The sequence below is a fragment of the Melospiza melodia genome, chromosome 2 (genome assembly GCF_035770615.1).
Source record: "Melospiza melodia melodia isolate bMelMel2 chromosome 2, bMelMel2.pri, whole genome shotgun sequence".
In the NCBI taxonomy this organism is placed as follows: domain Eukaryota; kingdom Metazoa; phylum Chordata; class Aves; order Passeriformes; family Passerellidae; genus Melospiza; species Melospiza melodia.
The window spans coordinates 85673606-85692388 of NC_086195.1; the positions used below are offsets into that span (position 1 = coordinate 85673606).

Below are 18783 nucleotides of genomic sequence, written 5' to 3' on the forward strand. Positions count from 1 at the left end.
CTTTCAAATGGAAACCATTAGTGTATTCTTTCCTACTTGTTGAGCGATTTTACTTTCTTCATCATTCTGTGAGGTGTTCTTACAGATTCCCATACATTTAGAAAACGAATTCTGTGTTTTGCTTTTAGTAATAAGCAGGATGTTTTCTTTTTTATATTATATCAGAGTTGTCAAGGGACTTCAGGGCCTTTCTTTTGCCTGTCCTTGTCAGAATAATTTTGTCAAAAAATATTAAAGAATACACACAAGTGAGATGCTGATCTGAACAACTTCTGGGTTCATGGCAAGAATAAGGAAATTGTAAGAATCAGCCTCTCTGTATTAAATGTGGCAAGTTGTCTTCCCCTGACATTTCTATAAAGCTGCCCACACAATTGAGAAGGATCTGAGACCTGGAGGAAATACCTACAAAGTCAGAGTGAGTTGGTAGTTCTTGAAGGGTTGAGAAAGGATACTAAGCTCATTGATGATGGATTCATTACTGGAATCCATCATAAATAATAAATATATCATAGCTTTGAGGGGGCTCACTATAATGGAGACATATGAGGAGTACAGGAGTACTTTTCTGTACATCCAAAAAAATTATTTGTTTTCATTTATTTTGGGAACAATTAGTTCAAATTAATTACCTATCTCTAACATCAAAGAGTGGTTGTGTAAAAAGTGGACTGGTGTTTAGGATTAATTGCCATACATAGCATACATGTTGTTAATAAAAATTTTAGCATCCCTTAACTGAAAAAAAAATTTCTAGTCAGGAGGTAAGCTCTAGAAGTTATGGAGATATGTGTATCCTGTAGTACCTCTCTTCTGTCTGTATTAGAAGATATGCAGAATTTCTACAAGATGCTAAGGGTTACTTTTCTGAATATATTTGGCCATTTTTCTGGTGTTGTTTGAATAATGTAAATGTTTTTGCAATTGTAGTTTTTGGGTTGTTTTGTTTTTTCTTCCAAGATACCAATGAAATGTTCCTCTGGGAATGTTGACACCATTGTCAAGGTAAATTGGCCAATTACCACAGGTGATCAGAAGGGCAGTGGGGTCTGTGTGCTACCAAAAATGCAAAAAATTAATGTATTATTTAAAGTCAAGACAATAAAGGGAAAATGATGCTGCAGTCTTGTGAAACTATAATCTAAAACTTTCTATTACCATTGTTTTATTAAATTCACATTCGCATAAATAGTGTTATGAAAGTTTTGCATTCTTTTCCTTTTTGGGATTTGGCCAGAGGCCAGGAGCATTCCAATACTTGCAGATTTTCCTTCCAGAAGGATGTCGTCAGTCATTCTGCAGCTTGCTTATTGTGGGAAATAGCCACGTTTAAAATGGATGACCAATTACAAAAGCCTAAAATTGATCCCAAATTTATTGATATAGTAGACCAAAAATACTTTTTTTATATCCTTTATCAGCAGTATATATGTGAGTGTGAGAGAAGTATACAGGCAGTGTTACTGGAATTCTTAGATCTGATTCTCATTCCAAACAATAATGCAAGGTTTTCAGACTCCAATATCTTTAGGTAAATTCTTCTAGGACTGGAAGGGACAAATCTATGGTCTTAAAAACAGTGTAATCATCTCAAAAATTTATGAGACAGTGTCTTGAAATCAGTTTTCCTGTTTTTACCTGCTTTTGCCTTCTTTTACCTGCTTTTAATGGACACAATTTTCTGCCATATAAAAACCACAAAACATTTCGTACATCATGTAACATTTCTTTTGAATATTTCCTCCTAAATGAAGTAAAGCAAGTTATTGGTGATTTTTGGATAGGAAGTTAATGGTGATTTTAGGAGGTAACTCCACATCATGGAGTTCAAACCCGAGCTAAATTACATGCATGTTGTGAATTGCAAACACATTTTTATAGTTTCCATTTCCTTCTCCAGATGAAAGCTTGCACCTGTTCAGCTCCATACATGATTTTCCACCAAATATATTCAAGGGTCTAGAAAGAAGAAAGTTGATATAATAGAATTCCATCTGTCTCAATAAGCTTTAATTACACTGCAGTGATCAAAGAATTGAGGTGTCACCTGAGTTATGAGTGTCTTAGATTAGAAAATTCACTAAATGTTCAGTATGACAAAAACAAATTAGCCTCAGTTATATTTAAGGCATGGAGAAAAGAGAAGTCCAATGAAGATAGAATTGATTTACACAGTAGCACCTGTAGTTCAAGGAGAATTGTAGGATGATTACTACACCAAGTATCTCTCCATTTCAGTAACTGCATTCCTTTGAGAAACTTGAAATTTTTGATACAAATTTAAACTTCCTTGCAGAAAGTGGAAAGTGTGAGAGAACTCTGAGAATCACAATTCCTTTTTTAATAACTATACTACATTATCACAAGATTTTTAAAGACATGTTCTAGACATTATGAATAAAAATTAAAAAATTGCAAGCAAAAGATTATTTGGAAAGAAATATAATATAAACTAAGAAGAAGTTCTTAACATGCCGAGTCTAGTTTTTCCTTTTTGACCCCTCCATTACTTTTTTCCAAAGCAAATTTTCCATTATCAATTTAACATGCCTTGACTGCTTTTTTCCTTTTTTTCCTTTTTTTCTTTCTTTCCTTTCTTTTTAATGTGTACTGGAGATTTGAGAATTTTAAAGAGATAAAACTTGGAAAATACACTCAAAAATAAAAATTGTAATGATATCAGAGAGTAAATGAATGTGCATCATGTTTTATTAAAAAAAACCCTGAATTTCAAGCAATATCTGTACTGTGGTATTCATCTCCTGTCCTCTGCATGAAACAGTTTCATAACAGCTTTCAGTCTGAACTTTCTTTCAAGGAGATGGTACTGAGGCATTCTTTACACATTGACACTTTTCAAGCAATGACAGAATAGATTAGGAGAAGAAGTTAAGGAATGTGGCGTTTTCCATTATCCATTATCCTAATTAATTAGTACATTTTTTATTAATAGAATTTAATAGAATTTTGCATAACATAAATTATTTACAACAAAGCTATACTGGAAGTAATTGAACTGAATGTCTAAAGTCATGATGTTTGGTAATTATGTATGAAGACAGTTTTTAAATTTATTTATCAATAAAGTCAAAAACCAAATTTTTGTTCTATTTTTAGTACAAAGTAGTGGTGTCATTCTTGAACACTGTCAGTGTTAGACAGCCCTGAGTCTTCCACACCCCACCTTGTTGAGTCACCCCCACAGCCCTACCAAGCAGGAGCCCCAAGAGAAGAGATCCATGCATTCCTGCATAGAAGTAGCTGTCTCATACATGATTTTGTCAAAGGCTTCTGTTATTTCAGCACCTAATTGCTACCATCATTTTTGAGGCAGAGAAAAGGCTTCAAGCTCTTGCTCTAAGGCTCAGAAGATTCATGATACACCAAAACCACATGAGATGTAGTGTAGTCATTCCAGCACTTAGCTGCTAATAACCAAATGACTATGCTGTGGTTCCATTTGGCTGTAGCATAAATCTTCCAACTACTGTCCCTGCATCCATTTCATTTGGTGTTTGTTTTTCAGTTCCTTGCATTTCAGGGTTGAGAAAGATTCCTTTGGAATCTGAGAGAATATAAACAAAACTGCTCCACATCTCAATCCAGTTCTTAAAGGACATACGATGACATGAATGGCCATTGCAAAGGCAAATGTAATGCTGGCATTGAAAAATATTTTCAATGCATCTTTTAAAAACAAAATGGAAGAAAAGAAAACCAGGTACTCTTCACATATATGGGTAATGCCTCTGGATAGTGAATCTGTTTGTTAAATTATGCTTAAATGTGAAACAAAATTGTGGCAGTAATGATTATTTGTGGATTAATGGAGGGTTGAGAGTCTTGAATAAATCTTGTCATAGCTACTTTGTAGTGAAACAATGCATGAACCATGAATCCTAATTTCTTTCTAGGTTCTGCATCATTATGTTTTTCACTAGTTTTGGGTAGATAGTTCAGCAAGTATCAAACATTTTTATCATGAATAATTACTTCATATAAATCTATCAGATTTCCCACCTATGGAAATATAAGAAGTGTTTTGTTACTTCCATCTTCTTAGTGGCTTTTTAGACAATTTAAGATATTTCCCATAAAATCCAGTTAGCCATTTTGGATGTCCTGCAGAATTGGAGACTGAGCAGGAAGATCTGGCAAAATACTTGCAAGAATCTCTTGGGCTTTTTCAGACACAGGAAGATCCTCTGTTACCTTTTAAAAATTTAATTAGCATACTTTCTTCAATCTGTCTTAGGAAGCCTTTATTCCTTTCTCTTCTCTCTTTTCAACTTCTTTCCTGACTGCAAAGTCATGGCAGCTGTGGTGCAGAAAAGCATCTCAAAAGAAATGCTGATAGTAGTTTGTATAGTGTACAGTAAAAGGCTCTGATAAAAAAAAATGCTACACTTTGAACACTATCTCTAACCCAGACCTTTTGTTTCCTAAAATGTCTCAAGGTGCCTGCGTTTAGGTAATTGAATTCTTTCATTCTTAGCTTCTCAGAGTGATTTTCTACTCTACACAGATTATTTAAGTGATATTGTTATCTTCAGTTACTAGAGATGAAAAATAACAAAATAAGCATCACTGAAGAAAGGACCTGTTACAATGGTTTTCTAGCTCACAAGCTAGAGCTTGGGTGCTGATACTGTCTTCCCTAATCAGGAGTTACCTGCTCACCCACAGGTCAAGAGAATGTTCATTATTTGGGTATTTTAGTAACCTGTCTTTATAAAACCAATCATGAGTATTAAATTGTTGTTGCTGGGATTTTTTTAAGATGCATGACTTGGCCATATCTGTAAATTTGTATAATTAGTTAGAAGCACTTCGATGATTAGTGACTAGATTTCACAGCTCTTCTTTGAGAAAATTTCCTTCATCTCTGGAAAGCCATAGTTTTTTCACCCATATTAGGAAACAGGAATTGTGAATTTCTGCCATTTTACTCTTGGAAAAAAAAATAAATGTAATCTATTAAAGGAATAGTTCTGTAACTGTAACCATCTACCCATTGACAACATGTGGTCTTAGTCTAGGAACTCTCTCTGTAATCCAGCTAATGTACTTTGTTTTGTTTTTCATTATGATGCAGAGGAAATTTTTATTGCTTTTAAAGAATTTTTTAAGGATTTATCGCAAAAGAAAGTAATCTTTACTTGTTAGAGAGAGATCAACTCTTTTTCATCTCAAGTATCAGAATTCTTGATGTGATAGAAGCAGTGGGTTGTATGACAAAAGCTATTTGTGATGCTTTGTGAAACTTCTCTTTAACTTAGTGGCATATGAAGTAAAATCCTGTTACATTTAATATCAGGTGGTTTATTTATAAGTTTGAAATTTCATCTTGAAAATCCATGGTAACAGTAAATCAATTTAAAAAAATAGTTTGTTATCATAGACTGGTTTTGTTTTCACTTATAATCAGAAAGAAGCAAAAATTGAACTCCTTGAGGGTGAATTTTATACAGATTATTGCCTGTCCTTTATAATAAAATGTGCAAGGTGTAGCAGTGAAGACACATGAAGAACGTACTTTGTTGCACTAATGTTCATTGGGCGACTGCATGAACTGAAGAAACAAGATGTGTTTTCTTGTTCTCTAGACAAGGAAACTAAAGCTTGCTTAAGGGTGAAAAAGAAGACACAACCACCTAAAATTTATTTGAAAATCTGAATGAATTACAGTTTTTTAAATGATCAGATAATTATTTTGATGGGGGGGGGGTGTTGGGGGGAATTAAGAAGTTCTGCCTAAATTCAATCTCCTTAGGAAGTCACCAGGGTCAGCTTCAAAAATGTGATTTAAAATCCTTGGGTTTTGATCATGTTATGTTTTATCTTCTTAGGAATGGCAAAATTCTATTCAGAAGAATGCAGGACTTGCATTTATTGAGCTCATCAATGAAGGAAGGTAATGAATTTTAAAGCTTTTGAACAAATAGTCATTTTGCATTTATTCCATTGGGTGATATACTTCCTCACCATCTGTTCCAAAAAGATTGTGAAACGGCCATGCTAATTAAGAGATTTATTATATAGATATTTTATATAGTAAATATTTAATTTATAAGTGTGTAAATTTTGGAACTTTTGTTTATTGACAGAAGGAAATAGAATTCCCTTGAACCATATATAAGTTTAGGGTTATTTGAGAATTGAACCACCATTCTCCAGAGCAGCAAGGTTGTTTTATCCAGACAGTCCAGGGAGCCCAATCTGTAAAACCATCTGCTGCTCCATCTGTTTTAGGAGCACAGCATTCATTTTACAGACATACTTCTCTATACTATAATTTCATTATTATTTTATCTAGAATTTACAGACAATTTGAGTCCTGCAAACCACACATGACCATACATTTATATGAGCTTCCTTGATTTTGAATTTTTTTATTAAATTTTTTAATCAACCCTCAAGTAATTTTAATTCTATGAGTTCTACTCTGTGCATTGTTTCTCACTACTTCCAGCCACCAAGCTGGGAAGCAAAGGGAGACTTTCTGGCCCTTCTGGTATGAGAGTATACCCAAGACAAACAAAACCACTTAGGCAATGGGTCTGATTTGTATTAGCCAATACAGTAAATCCATTTGAATCTATGCACTTTGTTATGTGCAGCTAAAAAAAAAGAAATAGCAATACACCTGTTGAAGGGATCTTGTCATTTTATGTGTGATTTCTTTTTTTCACCAATGATATCTAGTTATTAAAGTGAAGTATCAAGTCTTGTCTTTATTGTAGGATATTTTTTGTCTAGCTGATATTTTGGTGGTTAAATCATGCCTTTATTTGAAATTAAATTTAGAAAACATCAGAGTATAGAAATATAGGAGTATGAGAACTAAAAAAAAAAAAAGTGTGTTATTACCCAGAATTTGGCTGGTGCAAATTCTTTTGGATTCCTTGTGCACAGGGAAGTTATAGTGCTATATAGCAGTAGGAAACATAAGTACCTCCATTGGAAATTCTTCTTGCTATGAAAGGCAAATATGAGTTTTTACACCATAATAGGACTCACCTGAGTGGGTCATGTACTGCACATTGGACAAGAAATGGTAACTGGCAACAGACTAAGTAATTATAGTAAGCTTGTGTTCTTAGATAGTAATATGCAATACAATTTGGACCTTTTTTATTTTCTCAGCCACGACATTGAGATCAGATATTATTATGCTCACTATTGATAAAATGAACATTCTGAGCAAATCCTATATCTACATATTTTTAGCGGTCAGATTTTAAGATACAAGTGGACCTTCTAATCCCCTCTAACAATTACTTTTCAAAAATAAGAATAATTTAAGGACCATTTCTTAAATCCAGTCATAGGAATGTCTACTCAAACTTCCCTTGGGCACATGTTCCTCCCTATACTTTTCTCAGAAAGGTGTTTTAGAATAAGTACGTGTGTGTTACTGAAATGCTCTTCTTTGCAATCAGCCTGTTTGTTTTTAATTTACCCTTTTGGGGAAAAAGATAACAATCCTTTAACTGAAAATTGTTATAAATATTTATTCTGCTTAATAGCTAAACTTGTGAATGCAATTCATCAATCATAGCTAGAGAATGCAATTGTGCAGTTGTCAACAATTAACAGGACATAAACAGTTGATGAATGTGCAGCTGAATTAAAGTGCTCCCTAGGATAACCTGAAATTATAAACTGGATCATTTAAAGGAATCTAACAAAGGATCTTTATAATTAAAACAAAGCAGGGTTAATGGGATGTAAAATTGCATATAATCGCTGTGCAATAATGATTGAATTTTAAATTATTAAAAGCAAAATGAAGTCTAAGAATATTTTGAAGGACTTTCTGGATAAGATTTTGAGATACCTGGGAAATAAATCAAAAGTTTTGAGCAAAATCTTTCTTTTGAATATGGATGAAAATATTTAGATGTAATGCAGAAGAATAGTTTTAATATCTTCAGCTAGACATCTATATTTTAATATATGTATGCTATAAGATGATTTTCTGAGTACCTAACTCTTGTTATTTCTTCTTGAAATAATTTAAGTGCCTTTAGGATTTTTGAATGTATTAGAAATGTTCTTAAACAAAATAATTCAGTATAGATGTAGTTTAAATAATTACAACTATGTTCCTGTTACTTTAACAAGCTGCATTTTCATTTTAAATTGGTTGATTTACTCTGTTTCTGGGGTTTTTTGGTATAGATAGTGTTTTTTAGGAAGATCAGAATAACATGTAGTTTTGGAATTCAATATAGAAACACTGATACAGCTTTCTGAAAATAGGACTGTTGAACAGCTTTTAGTGTAACAAGAGATCTGACTACAGATTTAAATTAATTCTTTCAAGGTATGTATTACACCTGAAAGATTTAGTGACATCCTGGTTATGATCTTGAACTTTATGCTTCTATGTAATCAGTCTCCTGCTATGAATGTGTGATGTTGAGGTTATCACACGTGTCAAGAGCTTCACTGACAGCAGTCTAATTAGGATTTCAGATTTACATTGGGGTGTACACATAAGCAGGCTTCATAATTTTAGAGCTGGATGTATCTGCAATGTTGGCTGTGAAAGGAGACGTGAAAAGACTTCTTTAGGAATGATATGTGAGGGAGACAACGGCCCACATTTAAGGGAAGTAGTGATGGATGAGGTCAAGAGAAAATGGCTGCTCACTGACAAAAATGAGATATAAGAGCACCCACCTCAAGTAAACATGTATACAAATGCATATGCCTTGGGCAACTAGGAGTAGACATTACTCCACATGCAATCACAAAACTATGACATCATTGGAAGGAATGACTAAGATTTGGTGGGATAAGATAAATAATCATTTATCTTGACACTGGAAAGATCCCACAATATTCATGCACCAGTTAGAACTCTACATTCTGAAGTGATGGACAACTAAATAGATAAAAGACTTACTACTTAAACATGGTCCAAAGTTTGTGGTTAATTGGTTGTACCTCTAGCTTAACATTTTTGACAAGCATAGTATCTCAGGGATCTATCCTGCCTAAGAGATGGATTTTATAGATCATGATCTGTTCATCTTTCAGAGCTGAATTACTATCCTCATCATCCATTTCCTTCCCCAATTGTGCTTTCTCAACACTCACCTCTTTAAAGAGATGATCTTTTTCCTCTCATTTAAATATTTTCCTTTACTTTTTAGATAATTTCTTCATTTTAAATAAAGGTAGTCTAATTCTAATATAAATTTAAGGCAACATGAGCCTATATTTAATCTCAGATTTAAAATTGTAAACTTTGTTCCTGTAATTCCATCTCTGTACCTAAGTGTACTTTCTACCTTTAGCCACGAAAATATATATTTTAGCATATCCACCTACATGGACCTCTGAGCATACTTAAAATTCACAAGAAGCCATTTTCTTTTAAACCTTGTTTTGTTGAAATATTTTGAAAAAAAATAACAAGGTGTTTATATAGTTTGGAAATCAGTGTTTCTTTATATTTTGATGAATTGCTGATTCAGTCCTGGAAGGAGGCTCAAAAAGGCTTATATTCTTTCCTTGTTACCTCAACTGGAATTATGGGGTATCTACATCAAATTTTCTTTTGGACATCCTCTGTTGCCATTTGGCAATTCTGATATGTTTTGTTTGTGGTAAATTAGTTCACAGCCATTATTCATTCTCCGCAATACCTAAATGTTCAGGCATATGTTAAAAGATATATCTATAGTGCCACTTGCCATATTTGATTTATGAAGTGCATCTGCATTTTGGGTCTCTTAATAGCTCCCAAAGAACTGATTTAGTAGTAGGGTCCAAAATGGATGCTGTTCCTTGTTTCTGTTTTGATTATGATCTTGATTACAGGACAGAATGGGGACCTGACCTGAATCATCCCAGAAGGCAAGATATTGGGTCATCAGACCATATGAAGTTCAGGGCTACCACATGCAAAGGATTCTGGTCTGATGTGCAAAATCCAATATATGCAAACACAGTCAGAAATTAACACTGGGGAAGCAGTAGGTTAGAAACCATAAATCAAGCAAAGATGTTTGATTATTCTGTCTTTGACAGATATAACCAAATTCTACTGCTTTATTGTCATCTTCACCAAGTGTAACTTTTGATTAGAGGAATCCTTTATTAGCTGGATTCCTTTAGTAGAGGATGCCTGTCATAGATACTTCTGTAAATGTGGGCACTGAATGTCTGTATTTCTGCTCCAGCTAAAGTGTGAGCTTGTGTTTAGATGTGCTTGTTCATAATCTTGTTTTCCTTACTACAGCTGTCCTTGTCCTGGCTCCAGACAAGTAGTTTGTGTTAGACAAAGTGTACATTGTTATGGTAACCATCTGTGTGCTTGTGGGGTCAGTACACCTACAGTTCTTAGATCTATTAGAGGTTTTGAGGTATCCTTTCCCTTTCTAGCATTGCCTGATCAGGTCACATCTGAAAGTGGACGCTGATCCTGACATAAAGGCCATCTCAGCTGCGACTGCTGGTCGTGCATGTTTACTGGGTAGTCACTATTACAAAGAGACAGATTCCTCTTGATTTAGAAAATTCTTCTGCAAAATAGCAAGTCTTTATGGGAGTGGAACAGATTCTTTGTAGTCATCTCTGAGTTTTATTGAATCTGTTACAGCTTCTGAGACATTTCTGAAGCAATTATAGTTGCTCTCCATGAAATTTTTCTTGTCAGTGTGCTTATGTTGTAGTTGAATAGCCAGTGTTTGCATGCTATAATTTCAAACTTTTCCCTAGGGTATTCTTCATCATTTCTGTTTTGCAAGAAATGAGACCTCTGTGTTAGACATTACTTTGCAAAGTTTATAGGAATTTGCTTTCAAAGATTCATAGCAGTACTGCATCTTGTGGAACTTCAAACTCTTCAAGTTAGACTAGTTTATGAACCATCCTATTGCAGATACCCAGTGCAATGATAGGTTTCATTTCTTATGAATGCCATTAAGAGTAATAATTGTCAAAACAACTGTTTGATAAAAACATGGCACATTTCCAGGCTGTGTTTTTTGGTTTTGTTTTTTGTTTTAAATATAGCTACGGGCATATGATGAAAGTAAGTCAGAGAAACATCTGTTTCCCTGGACATGTGAGTTGGCAGAACTTCAGGAATGAATAGAGGAAGCAAGACCTTAACTAAATTATAACAAATGTTCATTTGGTAATCTTTTTTGAAAATTGCTGTTTGGGAATGATCTGGGTTTTTTAGTTTGTTTCGAATAAAGGGAAGGCTGGATAATGTAAGCTCAATTCTTTTGCCTAGCAGCATAAAAGCTATGAGTGCTCTCTCTCTCTGTGAGATTATTATTAGGAGCAAATGACTGCAGGATAACAAAGCCAGGTTAGGATAGTGAGACAAGAATTTTTATCCTTCTGTTCTTATAGGTGTACAAATAACCCCTCAATCCACAGTTAAATGCGTTGCAAGCATTTTATATTTTTTACAGGTTTCTAATACAGCTTGTGTATAGTCTTATCACTATGTCTATTTTCAAAATTCTAAGAAGGTTCTCCCAGGCACTGGCTATTTATCTGAATGACTTCATAGAATGTGGTATTTCACAATCCAACCTTTTTAAATTCTATTATCTGTAAAACAGGGGCTTCTGATTGGTTGAACATATTTTTCACAACTTCCTTGAACCTATAAGCACTCTGGAATTCTAAAGTAACTTTGCTGAGGACAGAATTCTAGAAAGCTACATAGATGGGTTTAAAATAACTTCTTACTTACTCCCAAACAGTACTTAAAAATAATTCGTATTTATGAATAGTCATGTCCTGAAACTTGCTCTCAGTCTGGTCTTGCCCATAAATCTGAAATTTTTCAATTTTTAGGTTAAGGAAACCCCTCCATTTATTCCTGCAGATACTTGAGCCTTGTCATGCTTATTATGAAGTACCAGCCTATTTTATTAGAGTTTTTCTCCCATATCTTCAGCTGAAAACTCCACAGTTGTCTGAACAGAAAGATCATTTCTCTGTAGAAGGATTTGAGGCACAAGTGATTTTTGGACTGTTTTGTTGGTGGATTTCCTACTGAAATTCTTTTGATTCAATCTAAAACCAAGGCAAACCTGTTTCCTAGTAAAGGAACTTTACCTGTGGTTTGTAAATTTGTAGGCATTAGTATAAACCAAGCTTGTCTGGGTGAAGAGAAACCTTAAGTTAGGTTGTGTTTAGTCCCTACCTTATGCAGTAAGGATTGCCACACAAAGAGGAGATAAGATTTGTTGCTTGTCATCAGTCTTGGTTCAGATCAGCGCATCCGGCAAGCACAGTTGTCTTCAATACTGGTAGGAGTTCCAATGGTGCTACTGAAGAAATGGTCACACACAGGACAAAGCCAAATCTTTTTCAAGGTCAATTTTTTGCCTTTTTTACCCAAGGCTTTTTTTTTTTTTTTTTTTTTTTTTTTTTTTTTTTTTTTTTTGGGTAAATCATGAATTGCTGGAAGTGAGAATAAAAATTACAGCCAGCCTGTGGTGAATCCTTAGCCCTTTGGAAGTGCTACTTATGTGGAAATGTATAAGTATGACCAGAAAGCCTGATTCCTCACTGTCTCAACATTAATGTAGCTTCTAGGTCTGATGAGGGTGATGGATGGGAGGATTTACAAGCATTAATAAGAACTGTGGGTATAACTCAATCACCATGATAAGGAGATCTCACTAAAGAACACAGGGTTTTTCTAAAGGAGAGTCAAAATTGGAAAGCTCTCAAATTTTAGATCACCCCTTTGTATAGCAATTTTACATCCATTCTTGTGCCTTAAGGTGCTTCTCAGTGGGATGGTCACTCAAGTACAGGATGATGGTCAGGGGAAGATACAGATAATAGACTTTTCCCCAGAAAGAGAATGCTTTGTAAAAAACTGTGGATGGGAAACTAGGAGGTCAAAGACCAATCTGTCACTGAAATTTTCTTGTGCAAAATCACAGAATAAGGAAAATAAAATTACAGAATTGCATCAGAAAGGGTATTTCCATTGAAATAATGCAGCATTCATGTTACTATGTAAATAGTGACTAGAATTTGTCTAGAATGCTGCAGGCAGTTTTGGATATGCATTTGCAGAAAAGGCAAAATCAAATTATGATATTAGTAAAACTTATCTACTGTTTTGCCATCCAAGAAAAATCAGAGATCTGGTTTACTGAAGAATTGTAATACATAGACTACCAGAAGATCATCAGAAGGAAGGATTGTGTAAAACTAAGGGCAAGGTTTATGTAAAATGAGACAGTTAAGACTGCTGATGGATACATTTAGATTGGAGAGGAAAAGGGTTTTAAGCTTCAGAGAAATTTCCAAAGCTGTGTGGGAGGCAAGTAACTCAATCACATTTTCATATAATGAAAACACATTTAAAGAACTAGATTTAATGAAAATGCCTTTCATAAGCTAAAGGCAGTTTGTGAAAGATTTTAAATGATGTGGTTGCCTGTTGCTATGAAGGATTGAATTTGCTGACCTAGAGATCCGTGTTCTTTTCTCTTACTCTTAGTGTGGGAAGGGAGATTTTAATTTTTTTTAATGTACTGGAATTCTTTGTTACTACTGAGGGTAAGATTTCTCCAAATTTGGGGTTCTTTCTGAGTAATTTTGCTTTTATTTCCTTTGAGAAACAAAAAGAACTTGTAGGCACTTTTTCTCAAGCCAAAAAGTTGGAGGTTTCTTCTTCTTTTAGCAATCTTATGCCATGAATGTGATTGAATTATTCAGGATATAGATAACTTGGTTAGTATTCAAAGGATGACAACATTATCATGCTTGTTCATCAGGTGTATATATATATATAGAGCAGTTAAGACAGTGCACTGAGTGCTGTGTCTACATGGATCTGAGATTCAGGGTTAGCTGGCTCTGCTATAATCCAGTGAAGAGTTTTGCCATTTTTACCTAGTAGGAATGTTGAGAATACATAGTAGCTCTCAGTTAAAACTAAAAATCAATACCAGGAATTATTTTTTAATGGAGTGTTTTAAAGTTCAAAAAGTAAGTTTTCTTTAACAAGTAGAGCAAGCACAGAAACATGTACCTTTGCCAAAACCTTTGTAAGACACTGCTTCTGCAACCTTGTAGTTGCTGCCTCTCAGTGATGACATATTTAACTGCTTTAATTTATTATGCTTCTGTGTTCAGCCCTGCATTCTTGCACTTGCAAATCAAAACATCCAGGTCAAGGCTTATTTTGTAGCCACACAAGATTTTTAAATGACTGCTTGGATTTTCACCCTTCCTTTTTAAAAGTCCTTCTGTCAAGTGATTTTAGGACTAGCGTGATTATTAATGGTCTTCTAGATGGAAAAACATTGTTTACTTAGTCTTAGAAGTTCTACCACAGTTCTACTGTGAACCACAGTATGTCCCTTATTACCACACATTGATACCATATTATGTAATTGATGATACACTGCTAAGAGGCTATGGCCTCGCTTTTGTGATAATCCTTATTTGTTAATGATCATGCAAATAGTTTTTCATCTTTTTCTTGAAAAAGTCACAATCAGTGAGAGATATGTAAGAGTCAATGAAGTAACTGGCAAGACAGTTGAAATAATAATGAGATATCCCAGATTGCACAGGATTGTGTCCAGACAACTTTTGAATTTCTCCAGGACAGGAGACTCCACAAACTTTTGGGCACCCTGTTGCAGTGCTATGTCACCCACAAAGAAAAGACATTTTTCCTCATATTCAGCTCAAGCTTCCTGTGATCCACTTTGTGCCCACTGCCCCTTGTCTTGTGGCTGGGCACAAGGAAGGATCTGTCCCCATCTTCCTGACATCCACTAATGTTCGTTCCTAATCCACATCTGAAGACAGTCCTACACTTAAATATGTACACTTAGCAGTAATAAAATACTGAAACATATCTTCCAGCAGGGTAGATTTTTAAAAAAAGGCTAAATTTTGAAAACTGCAAGGTAGGCAACTTTGATCTTTCAGCTTACAATTGGCAAAAAACTTTCTGTTTTAAAAATAGCAAAGGGTTAGATATAATAAAAAGGGTTATTAAAGACATGAGTATCCACTGTGAAACCTTGATCCAAAATTTTTTATCTTTGTCTCTAAAACAGAGGCCCAAATATTTATGATTTCCCTTGCCATATACACATATTGAATAGTAGCTCAGGGTTAGTGATTTCCTTTCTTCACAGACAGTAGAACAATGGAGGCAAGAAAAGAGTTCAGATCTTTCCAGCTTACAGTTTTAGGGTCTAGTAATCATGACTTCGATTTCTAATAATAACAAATTCTACTTCTAACATGAAACACCAAATTAGGGTTGAATTTACTAGATATTTCACAGCCTTAATATAAGAAACTTTGATATTCTTTTCCTGATGCTGCAAGATGGAAAATCCCAGACGATGTTCCACTTCCACAGAAAAAGGAATGGCTTTCCTGATCCTAAACAGACCTGTCAGATCATTGCATGCTGAAAGACATTTATTCTCTGCCGATAAGAAGAGCAGAGTAATTTTTAATATAATAGCCAACCCTAGATATAGGCTAAAGGGACAAGAAAGCAGTTGGTACCATTATTGCTGCCCAAAAACACAAGGGCATTTTCAACCCAGTGTTGTTTATGCAATTTTGTTATGTATCTTGTGGTATTTTGTGGTCTTTAGGAAAGTCTAAATTAATGTGGCTGCCTGGCATCCTCAATCTCAATCCACTCTAAATCTGTTTTTTTCTTCTGTTTCTGATATTTTGAAAACATGGAAAAGTGAGGTACTTTTCACAGTAGTATTTGAAGAAATATGTGAGAGATATTGATATTACTTTTCAATTTTAATAGAATTTTAAATCTTCAATAATGACTTTTTAAGACTGATATTGAAATACCTCTATTTAATGTTTTTAATGGTACAAATAAGAGTTTAAGCAATTTTCTAGATTTTTTTAAATGACAGTGCAGTATTCATATTGAGACTGCTGTTAAAAATATACTCAAAATATATTCTTCCATAAAGTACTTTTTCCTTCAATAATAAATAGAAAACTTTTTTTTTTATTTAATGTGATTTATTTGTGCTTTCATAATGCAGAAAATTTAGATAAATTTTTTTTTTATTTCAACTAATTGGAAAATTTAATTACAGAAGTTTCATTGATTTTTTTTCCATTGTAAGTAAATCTGCTGAAATAGTTTATTTGAAGTACATCAAATAAAAAGACTGATTCTGATTTTTCCTATTTCAGATTATTGTGCCATGCAATGAAAGACCATATAGTGCGTGTCGCAAATGAAGCAGAATTTATTTTAAACCGACAAAGAGCTGAAGATGTCCACAAGCACGCAGAGTTTGAGGTAAGCCTGAGAGCTGGTGCAGTGCTGATTCTCTGTTTTCACTCAGTTGACGCCTTGACTGTAACTCCCTGCAATAAAGATTTTATTTTTTTCTTCCAAGGAAGAAATTTACATTGAAAGCATTTCAAAACTGGTTTTTAAAAGCTTTGGTAAATGTCAAGCACAAGGAATGGGTTTAATTTCTCATCTTGTCACTGAAATTCATAAAAGCATTTACAGCTTGAAGAAATGCCTTAATCAGAATGTCTAATCTGATATGGTGGACCCTTTTGTTCACAAAGAACTTTTCTGATTTATTGAAAATAGTAATGCAAATCACCTTATTAATTATTTTTGTTGATTATTTACAACAGTATGTATGAGTTTAGTAAAAAAGCAAAGCAATTATAGACTTAAGGTAAGTCATCAAAAAATAAGAAATAGAAACGTTTTGTTCAACAGATTTAATATTTTAAGGTCATTTTCTTCAAACATTTTGAATTTTGGAGCACTTTAGAAAGCTTGCTTTTTATATACTGAAATATGATACTGCATATCTTTTTTGGCAGTTAGGAATCATTATCAACAGTAAGACTGAGTATTGGAAGATGTAACAGAAAAGCTGACTCCCATAACTCTTAAATGTCTATAATTCTTGTTCTGAAAAGGAATCAACACTTGGTTGCTTTTCCATCAATGAGTGGTGCAGTATAAAATTTAAATTATGTTGCTTGAAGGTGATCCAAATGTTAAATCCCCTGTTTTTAAAATGTCTTCAGTTTAATATGCTTCCAATTGTTTATACAGGATTAATTTTGTTCCTATTAAAAAAAAAGTCATGCAAAAGTAATGGAGGAAATTTAATGCTTCATTTTCTTCATTATTTTTTCAAATATGGTTTAGGTTTTTATGGTGTTTCATGCATTTCATCACTGATTTTTTTTCGTTTCTGAACCTGCCTTGTGTTTGCATGCATTTGTGTAGATGTAGGTATATATGTGCAGTCCTATATTTTCACATCTTTAACTGCTCAGATGACCTAGCTTTAGGATTGAGATTGACAGACTTAGTATTGATGGTAATAAATAGCTGTATCAATTTATTAATCAGTCAGAAAATGTCAAGAAGCACCTGGTGGCTAGAAATAGGATGCAGGAATATTAGTTTTGATGAGGTTTTTATCTCCTTGAAACAGCTCTCTTAAATGTGCACTTTGATGTACTAGTTTTTGTGCTCCTTGACCTAGCTGAGATCTGTGAGACACAGAGATATCTGTTGTCATTTTGAATACACATAACCTTTACTTCATTTTGTCAGAGCAGACAGCAGACACTTGTCATATGGGATTGCAACAACTTTATTACCAAGCTTATACTGGATATTTTGAACATAGATAAAATTGCATTTACAATTAAGTGTATGTCAGAGTGAAGTTTCATATTGCCTCAACAATAAATAACATTTGATATCTATCAGAGCATCATGCAGTAACCTAAGATGACAATGGAAGATTGAGTTATCTGCTCTTTGAAGAATACATTGAGGCATAAGATCTGTCAGAACTCCAGACAGAATGAGAATATTCAATTAACTTCCAGCTTCTGTTAGCAAATAGGATTTAGAATATTAACTAAATTCCCTAAAGGAGTAGCCTCAAGTCTGTTTTATTGTCTGGTAAAGAAACCAACACATTTCTCATACATGAAAATTCTCATTACATTTGTTGTAGGAAAAGACTGAGGTACACATTTTAGGCAAGTAAGTTTAAATCTGCAAATCATAAATGAAAATTGTAAAATGTAGAATGTTTTAATGTGAAATTCACAAGTACTTAAATAAGGTGATGGTTAAAGAATGCTTTATATACTGTCTTTAATAATGGTGGGAATAGAACTGAATATTTTATTATTCATCCTACTTGAAAGCAGTAGGGACAAAGAGATTTCTGGTAGTTTTCTGCTACATGATTGTATATCTGTCATTTTGTTTTAATAAACCGTATAGGTATACCTTCTGGGGTTTAGTACATGTTAATCAGTGCTCTCATCTAGAGAAGTGCATGACTATTTTATTTTATTTCTGTCCTTTAAACTTTAATTGAATCATTATGGGTGAAATTATTTGTTCCAAGCTGCACCAAGTTACTGTGTCTCCTGCACAGACCACAGACCAGCGTCTAAATTTTATTCTGTGGCTCCAGTTGTAGTCACAGCCAGGGAAATTCCTCCCAGAATGGGTATTTCACAGTTAACTTTCATTTTGTTAACCTTTGTAATTGTTCAGGAAGAAAAATGAAAATTTAATTTTACTGTCCAATGAGCTGGTGAAATATTAACCTCATTACTAAGGCAGATCATTGTACTAATTGGTGCCTCCCTGTACAAGAAGATAAATTGGAAAATGAATTAACCCTTTATGAATTAGTGTAACCATTGTTCTTTCCCAGATAGATTACTTGAAATGATGTCTGTAAACACAATAGAAAGACC

General features: G+C 33.9%; 1 protein-coding gene across 11 annotated transcripts in view; it reads left to right on the plus strand.

Moving 5' to 3' along the window:
* NBEA (neurobeachin) overlaps positions 1 to 18783 on the plus strand; it is a 454524-nt gene that overhangs the window by 215099 nt on the left and 220642 nt on the right. For all 11 annotated transcript variants that reach the window (XM_063149159.1, XM_063149160.1, XM_063149163.1 and 8 more), the window contains 2 exons: positions 5850 to 5914; positions 16207 to 16315. In XM_063149159.1, coding sequence (XP_063005229.1) covers positions 5850 to 5914; positions 16207 to 16315 — 174 coding nt within the window. The remainder of the gene's footprint in view (positions 1 to 5849; positions 5915 to 16206; positions 16316 to 18783) is intronic.